The 10,439-nt window shown below is 34.3% G+C and overlaps 1 protein-coding gene across 1 annotated transcript; it reads right to left on the reverse strand.

Moving 5' to 3' along the window:
• Nucleotides 1-3,081: 3,081 nt before the first annotated feature.
• Nucleotides 3,082-7,371, reverse strand: LOC140046072 (uncharacterized). The gene is made up of 9 exons (XM_072090583.1): nucleotides 7,254-7,371; nucleotides 6,732-6,874; nucleotides 6,339-6,509; nucleotides 5,986-6,162; nucleotides 5,459-5,677; nucleotides 4,875-5,045; nucleotides 4,251-4,390; nucleotides 3,872-3,934; nucleotides 3,082-3,553 (listed from the first exon to the last, which is right to left on the reverse strand). Exons 1-7 carry the CDS (start codon nucleotides 7,262-7,264, stop codon nucleotides 4,290-4,292), a joined length of 993 nt encoding a protein of 330 aa, XP_071946684.1. The 5' UTR covers nucleotides 7,265-7,371; the 3' UTR covers nucleotides 3,082-3,553; nucleotides 3,872-3,934; nucleotides 4,251-4,289.
• Between the last annotated feature and the right edge of the window lie 3,068 nt (nucleotides 7,372-10,439).

Genomic DNA, 10,439 nt, shown 5'->3' on the forward strand with positions numbered 1-10,439 from the left:
TTTTCCGATCGTGGTATACACTGTCTAATGGATGTCCATCTTGAAAAATACCCGCCACAAAAATTCGAGGAGGCTTCGCATTTTCCTATCTCCTCCTACGATAATTGTTTTTAATAGCTGAAAACCGGTTGAACAGCTCGAGTACAGTATCATAATGTTGAAGACAGGCCGATTTTCTTTAAAAAATACTATTTTGATAGATTTAATATACGTTTATGCAAATGTATTGATTTGAAATGAATGGAACATTCCAATCTCTGTTCCACAAGTGTCTATTCCCTCAGGCGTCGTAAAGGCAAGTACTGTATACCATGGAGGTCCATGTGTATACTCATAACAGAAATTCGATCCATTTTTTTTTTCAATCTGTGCTGCAGAGGTTGGATATAGATTTTTTTTAACGGATAATGAGCTAGCGTTTTCAGTCGCCGTATATTATGTACAAATCTTTATTATTGCAGTTAAACCACCCACGTGACATCATCACCCTTCCCTCACTGACATGAGTAGCGTTGTAAAGCCAGTAGAGGATAGGCCTACGGTGCATCACATGCCCTAAACGCAGAACAACTTCGGTGGGTAGGGTTAGGAACCAACTTAAGTATGAATTGGCTCTAAGAAACAATTGAAAACCATTAGGCCTACTAATTAAGTTGAGTTAGATAATTTAATATTTATTGACGATTAAATCGAATTTATGATTTGCCACGAATAGGGGTGGTTTTCACAAATTGTTTTACATTATATAAACATATTATACACGTCGTAGTGATGTATCGGTACATGTACTATACTATTTCAATCGACTAGGACGGTGATAGTTTCAACAAAGTATTACATCGCAATGTTTTACTGTGTTTAGTGGTATATTATTTGTAAAACATGAAAACAATTAATATTTCGTTACTACATGGATAAAGAATATATTTAAAAATTGTTCCTCTTTGCACCCATCCTCTTTCCCATCCCTCAACCCTAACGTTACATACAAAACACAAATTAAGTTTGTTTAAATTTGACTTAAACAATTGGTCTCATTTTGTGACAAGCTTCTCTTTCGGAAGTAATTCCCAGGGTGCTAATTTTAGTTCAGTACATAAATCACAGTGTCTATTTATTCGTTCCTGTAAACTACATGTATTATTGTCCTGCAATTTGAAATCGCCAGTTTTTTAACGCTGAAATTATTATGTATTCGAGAACCATCTGTGGGCACGACCTAGATGGTACGCGAGCGAAGCGAGCGTTCCATCTAGTGCTACTAACTATGCATCCTCCATGTACATGTACGTGGAAATAAAAACTAATTGAACTGATTTGTCAATAACGGCCGTATGTCATTTCAGAACACCTATACGAACACAGCTAATACAATGCTGCTGAAATGTATTGGCTTTAGAAAGAATACAGATAAATAGAATATAAAAACACAACACTTATCTATAATTTAGCATATTTCATACCGTAATCCATGGAATATGCCTGCGTATAGTCTTAACAATAAAGAAGAAATATACTCTTATATGTTTGTTATTTTATTAGAAATGTGATTTAACGCCTTTCCCGAGAGGAAATAAATAAATAAATGGCATGTATAATCAAATGGGGCGATGATGACTAGAGGGTTATAAAAAGCAATACAAAATGCGTACTTACCGTCAATGTTTTGAAGAATAAACTTACAACAAAATAAACTCACTGACATTGAAATAAAGTGGTGTGTTGACCACACGTTACAACAATATAATTATAAAGAATAGTGGAAAGCCATCGGAGCTTACAATCTATACAATTCTTATTGAATTCTCGTAATGCAAACACAAAGGGGGATTTTGGCAGTGTTTTTTCATAACACATCACATGTATACTGCCGTACTTTTTTTTTCAAATTCGAAATTGAGATTGTTGTCTTATTCGACTCTTGGCGGTATACTCTGTTATCCCAAAATATAAATATGAAATTTATGATAATAATTATTATCATTGGGGCTTATCTACAAACACCAATAGAAATAATTTGACAAAAGGCCTCAACTACAGTAATTGACCAATCAGATAACAGTATGATGAATATATAAGGAGGCAAAATGCTTATAGAAGAAAAGCCTTTTTCCTATATTTTGTAAAAAAAATTACCTGGTCTAAATTACAGTTATAATTTATTTTAACTAAAATTATAAAATGTTTTTTTTATCAAAAATCAAACAAGTGCAAAAGTGCCTTGTTTTCGAAGTATTCCCTGCCATTTTTAAGTACAATTAATTTGAGAAAAGGCTTTATCTGCAATGTGACCCCCCCCCCCCCCCCCCGAAAATACAAAAATAAAAATTGAAAATTATGTCAGATATTTTTTAATAATGTACTTTTGAAATATATTTACTTGAAAATAAAATACTACATTAACTTTTATAATGAAAAACAAAACCACGTTTTTTGGTCAATTACTCAAAAGTAGCTTTTTATAGATAAGCCCTTTTCTCAAAGTACGGCAGTACTGTTATTATTACAATCATCACGCGATGCGCAATGGATCATCCGAACGGTCACCGCCTGCGTTGTGCCCATTGTCCTAGTGAGAACAAAGCTGTAAACAAATAATATATGGTTCTGTATAGTGATTAGTTTCTAAATATTTTATTTTTCTTGTTAGTTTGTTTGAATTGTTTTGACCTTACTAGAGATACTATTATTTTGCTTGTACAGCTGTGCTTTTTTCCTTCTATTTTTTTCATGTAGGCCTACTTTTCGTTGTCTTTCCACACCACCAAAGTGAATTTGTCATTTCAAACAATTTCTTTATTAATTTTTACGCACCTCGGTTAACTTACGTGCGCCATTCGTTCGTATGTTTAAAGAAAATGATTAAAAACGGTGTTTGTTTTTTTCTAAATTAGCCTATATTATTTCTATTAAGGCCAGCTTTTGATAATCTAGTTTGTTTTGTTCAGAGTTAGTTGATAATGATATCTTATCATTTTGTATTACCATGACCATTGTATTTATCATTGAAGGCGACAAGTGTTTGCCATTATTAGGTTATTGTTTGAACAGGTATTTGACGTTTTTACGTAAACACAAGGAGAATATAATATACACTATATAACACAGTATACAATTGCATTGCAATAGGTATTCTTTATACAACCAATAGGTTTTCTTCAACTAGTATAATGTATTTCAATATATTGTATAATAACTACTGTACCCCGATATAATTACTCCCGATTCTGTAAAGTTCGGATTCAACATCAGCAAAATACTTTCTGCAATCTACATTTGAATCTATCAAGATCTGTATCTCATCTTTCAGTACTACGTCGAATTCCAGAGTCCAAAATGGGTTGATGGTCAATTTAAAGGGTGGGTATGATAAGATACGGTAAGCTCAGCGGTAACACATGCGGACACGTACACAGATCGTCATGGTAGTAAAGATGCGAGTTAATAGTGGTACCGTTAAAACTTGAGTCAGAACCCAACTTCTTCAGAAGGTGGATTCCAAATTGAGTCCCAGACACTTCCCTCCTTACATCTACGACTTCCACGATTAATGCTGCAAATAAATGCGATTGATTAATGCTGCAAATAAATGCGATTTCAAAGTAATATTTTTCTGTTAAATTAATCAAGTAAAGCATCTTTAATATCACGACAACATTCTCGTGCATTCAGTAATAATAATATAATTATTATTATATAAATACATTTTCTCTAAAGCGCTATGATCACAATTCTCGAACGGCTACGAAGAACCTACAAAAACATAGTGTGTTGGATGAGTTCAGTCTTGCAAAATGGGATATGTTTTCTTATTGATAGTCGTTAAAATTGGATTCAATAGAGCTAAAATTAATGAACAAATTCAACACACCTTCTAAATGTAAGCGACATGCAATAAGTAACGACATCACGGTCTCACAGTTTCCACACATATCTAATAATAAAAGTGAACAATTATTCAAAATATACATTATTAGTTTTACATACCACCAGGAACATGGTACATTTCGGAAATTCACAAAAGGACAACCGTCTGTTAGCCTCCATCGACAGGGGTAATGCATCAGGGAAGACAGGAGAATCTTTATTTATACCAGAGCTCAGAGTAGCCTAACATGGTCTGGTGGTAGAATATGAGTTGGAACTTTATCTCAGTTTTCTGCTATTAAAGTTAAGGTTAAATAAAAACGAAGCAACTACAATAATACAACAAAATAATTGTTATAGTGAACAAAAAACTACTAATTTACCTGGACATGTTTTTATACATCGAGACTCCAGCGCCATAATTATTCAAATGACATACACTTACTCTCTTGCTGATCGTAGTAAAAACGAAGATAACTAAATGGTCCAAATCCACTGTCTACTGCTTGAGAACACGTTTCATCTATAATAAAAATAGATCTATGTATAAATATTGGTTGTCACTGTAGTGGTTTACTTGCAGTAGGCCTACATGTGATTGTAGAGAGAGAGTTAAAAAGGTAGTAAAACTAAATTGAAAGGTAGAGTTAGCTAAACCAGATGGAGCAAAAACAGAGGTAGCAAAACTACTGGCAGAAAAACCAGTGGCAAAAAAACTAGAGGCAGCAAAGCAAGATACAGCAAAACCAGTGGCAGAATAACCAGGGGCAGCAAAGAAAGATACAGGAACGCAAGAGAAAGCAAAATCAGTGGCAGAAAAGCTAGGGGCAGCAAAGCCAGAGGCAAGGAAATCAAACTTAATGAAACCATCACCAAATGATGATCTAGGCCTACTTTTATTGGATGTTTGATTAAAATAAAGAGAGTTGAATATAGGTTGTACGTAGGTATAAACGATCAAATGAACACATCAGTGTTGAAGAACAAAGAACGCCTTTGATATTTACCGTAATCACCCATACACTGATCTTCGCATTCATCCACAGTTCTAAATCCTTCATCAGATTGCATGCAAAACCCGTCTGCCACTTGTACGCATACCTTTATGTCCGATCTAAAGTAAATTTGGTTCACGCATTGCACATCGCTACGTACGGGATTTGCGTGGCATGATATACCTATACAGAGAAGATAAACAAACGTTTATTTATAATTATATGAAATAGTATTGTCATAAATTAAAAAAAACATGAGCATAAAGAGGCCGCACTGATTTGTAAATTTTTAAAAGATTTTAAGAATCAGCTTATGCCTAACAAATTGTTGCCAAAAATATCTTAATTCACTCAATGCAGTGGGGTAGAAGAAATATTCCTAGGCTTATTGTTTGCTTTTTGTTTTATCATTTGCACATTTCATAATATTATAATTTTCACACATTTTTTTATTGTAGTTATTTCAGAAAATTCATACTTTTGTGTCGATGCTTGTAACTATTAAATACCGGTACCGTGTGATCTTCAATTCTTCATAAAATGACAAGGTGTTATTATAAATGAAGTTTATGAACACGGTTAAAAAATAGGAATACCATTTATGCATCTTCCATTGTGCATGACGTCAATTACTTTTTCTGTACTGCATGCTGTCACTTTTAGTAAGCACTTATTTGAATAAGTCACTGCGTCACTTCCGCAAACTAGCTCTCCAATCAGTGGACAGTCGTCAGACGTTTTGGATATACACGTAGCTTCGCGTTGTCTTACCACGCATTTCTTGTCATCGGTGCATGTGTTATTAGCACATATATCTAAATAAACATCGGTTAGAAAAACATTCAAAATGTTATGAGTCACTTTCGCAAACTAGTTGGTGGGCAGTCTTGGTATTTTACTGTAGATAGATACGTGGCTACTTCAAGTTATCTTACCACGCACATCTGGTCACTGATGGGGATATAATTTAGTAGGCTACAGAAGAACCCATTCAGACGCGCTGTATTAAAGGGAAACTTTGTTGTGTCAGTGTCCTCTTAATATGGTTTCTACTGCATCAAATATTTTGATAAACATCGGATAGATAGATAATTATAAGCAAACAGAATGTGGTTCAACAGACCTTCACATGTTGGTAACGATCCATTCCACATTCCACTTTTTGCACATTCTAAGACAGATTCCCCGACCAGTTGGAAATCTGGTGCACAAGAGTATCTAAGTAAACCACCAATTAAATGTTCTCCTTCTATCTCAACAGTGCCATTCCCGAACGCTTCAAACTTGTCACATCCAAGAACTATACAAGAAATGAAATCATTAAAGTATGCACCGTTCCTTGTGGATTGGCTATGACATTTTCAGTATCTTAGTGGACCATGTACATATTATATCGATACGAACATTGGTTAATAATAGGGGCCTAAGGAACGCAATATGGGAGTGGCGTCAGAACACATTCTATCGCCCACTTACCAACGCAACTGCATTCTTCACCAGTCCATTCTCCATTAGGCAAGCAGTGACGTATTGCTGAACAATTGATGACATAATTCTCACCACACTCGCATGTTACTGTGGCACCCGCACGCCAATTACTGCCTTGTAGAAAGCCGTTAGAAGGTGGTTGGATAATAGAACACGGAACTGTACATATAGAATAACATGCAATTCCAAAAATTAGAGAAACATAACCAAACAAAAATTGCAATACAAATCCATATATTGAAAACGTTTGCAAAACTTTGGTGGAGAACAAAAAAAAAACAAATGTGATGTTGCAAAACAAGAAACATGCAGTTGCTACATTAAAGACTAAAGATTGCCATAAATTGAGAAATGTCATCAGAATAGTCACGAGTACTTAACTGTTAACCTGGATGAACACAGATTTTGATATAATAGGCGATGCACATGTGTACCATCCCTGACTGCCACTTTGTATATTCAAGATCGCCAAGCGAAGGTACTGGCCATCTTCAATTATAAATTCATTAAATCCATCCATCACTCTAAAATTTAAAAAACGACACATGATTGAAACGATTGGATCAATGTTATCAATTGTTAGTTTATACTTTAATGGGCTGTATGCTGAAGAGTCAAGCCTTACACATGGAATTGAGGATGTCATCAAAAGATGAACAAGCAAGGTCAAGGAAAGAAAGTAGTGGAGAGTCACCACGGTTAAACGCGAGTATAGTGCCTGAATGTGAATGCTTCGCACGAAGCTCTTTAAAATCACTAATAGACGGGCCATCTTCTTGTAGAAGGAATTATAAATTACAATCAGGTACAGTGGAAAATACTGTTAATTGTTAATTGTGTTATTATTATTGTTTTTATGGTGCTGCAATATATTAAATCTAAGACAATCATAAGTGCACTAACCTTTGTAACATATGGGTGCTTCAGCCGTCCACTGTGCAGCGCCATTCAAGTACGTACAACGAATAATACTTCGTCCACTTGGAATACGTACTGTTCCTGATTCACACGCGAACACAACGATTCTGCCAACGGTGAAATCATCACATTTTCGAAAGCCGTTTTCTGGAGTCCCAGGATCTTCACATGTTGCTTTAACATACACAAGATCACAATTACAATATTATAATATTTTGTCTCATTTATACATTCATTGTTTCTAAAGTGTGAAATTACAACAGAAATGGATCTCATACATCTTACTGTAGTTCAAATACTCGTCATTGAAACGGATCCTTTAAAAATCGTTTGGAATTAAATAATTCCTCTGAAGCAATGGTCATTCCAATGGTCATTCCAACGAAATTCAAACACATTTGAAACCAACAATTTTAAAGGGTAGCTTTTAAGTTTATAATAACTAAACGACCGGGAAGTCACCAATCTCTCATTAATGTGAATGTGTGACATTTTCTTATTATTGTCGTTACAAAGGTATAATTAACAATATGAATTTTAAACCCGGAACTGCTGATTAAAGATACATCTATATCACTTACCAATAACTTGAATCTCGACTTTTCCTCTGTTCGAATCAAACGCTGAAAGACAAACATAAGTTCCCGCGTCTTCCTCCTTGATGTCCGTCAATTCCATTCGATATACATTAGCTATGAGAGATAGAAGATAGAAGGTACGTTAGTGGGTTGTCGATACAAGATCCTTATAAGCCTGGTTTCCTTAAAATGTCTAGTGCATGTGTGTGGACGATGTCTACACACATGCACTACATTAGAAGTATTTACAGTATATTATCTGGTTAGCTGAATAATTCTGTAATGTATATTCAGCCTCGTATAATCCGGTAGTCTTCACTGGCATAGTCATATTAACATTCTATTTCCGATAAGCTGGTATAACATTTAACAAAAGTTTTTGCCAGGATGGTATGGTATGATCATTGATTTAACAATGTAACATTGGACAATTACCACCCTTAACGGGTATATTTCTTGATTTTGGATACTCAATATTTTTTCAGACAAAAATCGAAATAAAAACAAATAAAAAAAAAAGACAATGAATACAGACTTGGGGCAAGTGTAACTTACCATGATAAATGCAACGCATCCCGCACCGACCATCACAAAGACATTCGCCGTCGCCTGGACAGTACCCATCGCTTTCACACGAGATGAAGCAGACGTGATTATAGGCATAATATCGATCTCGTGTTTCACATTCTTAAATAATAATAACAAAATAATAATAACGGATGTCGTCAGTAATAGAAGATGTTGATATACAAACATGTTGCCTAGACTTTTTATATAAAGCGTTATAGAAACAGACTTGATATTTCATCGATCGAAACTAGAGATAACATGTATTTCTACAGTATAACTCCTTTTAAGGGGACACTTTCTGGACCCCACAAAGTAACCGCTTCATTAGGGGTTGGTCCTCGTTCTTTTTCAAGACAATCCTCAATTTCCAATATATAATTCCAGGGAACTTCCTTGATAATACATTGACGCCAGATTTATTTAAGATACATTAGGTCGTGTTTGATGAATTCCTGATCTTCTTTATCTTTTACTAGTGTTAGTTGTATGCATTTTTTAACTGAATGAATATGATATAAGATGATAAAAGAACAACTCTACTATGTTTATGTTGACCATCTTGTGTATAATACGTTTGTCATGTGAACAGGTAATTACCACCTTTATGGAGTGAATGAATTATGGTTACCGTTGGCGATTTACTTAAATACTTACATATAACGAACATATTTACATTGTTGACAAATCACAGCTACCTTACCTACTAATGAATCCCCATAGCACAGTTGCACTATAGCAATAAAAAACACAATCACTTTACACATCATGTTAACAGCAAAACTAGCACAATAAAAGTGATATGTGTTTGAACTACAGCAACAGATATGTAAAGCACCTGCTCATTTGCATAAACACGTAGATACGATACTAGAGCTAGCGCCCTCTACACATATAAAATACACTCTCTAATCTGTTTTAAAAATGTATTGGATTTGATAAACAGAGAAACTTTGATTTTTTTTTTCGAACGACTTATAACAAAATATATAATAAATTAATAAATCCAAAGGCAAAATATTGAAAAATGACAATGCTGTGGGTATCAGTGGCTGGATCTCAATGAAGATACAAAATAAAATAAGCAAAAAGCTAAATCAAGACAATAAAGTAAAACTGCCAGAAAAAAATAGCCGAGATCAAATATTGAGACAATTTACAAAATGAATTATTTCTGAAACCTGATTTCATTTGTATTTGATGATGATAACTTTAGTAACAGTGACCTTTTTATTATTCTGATATCAACTAGAACGAACCTGTATAATTTTAAATATTTTTTCTTATTATACACCGTACCGGTGAAGAGTCACATTTCTTAATTTAATACCGATAATTTGTTTTACTTAATGTCCCTACACCCCTTTCACATTCACTCAATCCGTCCTTGTTTTCCGTATCGTAAACCATCAAACCGGCACGTGGAGACAAAGGTATTAACACGGAGGAAATAAATAAGAGATTTCCTCCACAGTACTATTAAAATAATTGTCAATACCCATAGGTTTTGTTAGATTTTATAACTAAAAGATGACAAAGTGTATTTTCTTGTGACGATGTTAACAGCCTGGGGCGCATCACTATTTATCATATCTCATCACTAGATGAGGCATACGCTCGTCTCGTCGTCTATCTGTAGCATCTGTAGACCAAAAAAAGAAATCCTAAAATAATAAGTCGACACATTTAATTTCCGGAAATTGACATCAAGATTAAACATAAAACAAGACAACTATTTTAAAATGTTTAAAACTAGATGTATTACAACTGTCCAATTTCCATGTTTGCATCTCCATTTCCTTCGACATTCTACTAGGGTCTATTTAATTAGACGTTCCATTAAAACAACTAAAAGGCGGCGTTTCGATAATAGCTGTCTTAAGATGTGCTAAATTGCTTAGTAATTTAGAAAATTACTTAGTGCATGGTTTTTGAAATTTATGCCCGAAATTTATCTAAAATTTGATGAGATAATGATTAGATTACCGGACTGAATTGAAAATGTCTTGCTTCAGATTGTGCATTT

This window comes from Antedon mediterranea, chromosome 4, assembly GCF_964355755.1.
Source record: "Antedon mediterranea chromosome 4, ecAntMedi1.1, whole genome shotgun sequence".
Lineage (NCBI taxonomy): Eukaryota > Metazoa > Echinodermata > Crinoidea > Comatulida > Antedonidae > Antedon > Antedon mediterranea.

What these genes read in the sequence shown, in the direction of transcription:
- LOC140046072 (XM_072090583.1), bottom strand. An exon ending in TGAAGAATGCAGTTGCGTTG is followed by an intron (nt 6,163 to 6,338) that starts GTAAGTGGGCGA and finishes TTTCTTGTATAG; the next exon opens with TTCTTGGATGTGACAAGTTT. An exon ending in ATCGTTACCAACATGTGAAG is followed by an intron (nt 5,678 to 5,985) that starts GTCTGTTGAACC and finishes ATGTTTATTTAG; the next exon opens with ATATATGTGCTAATAACACA.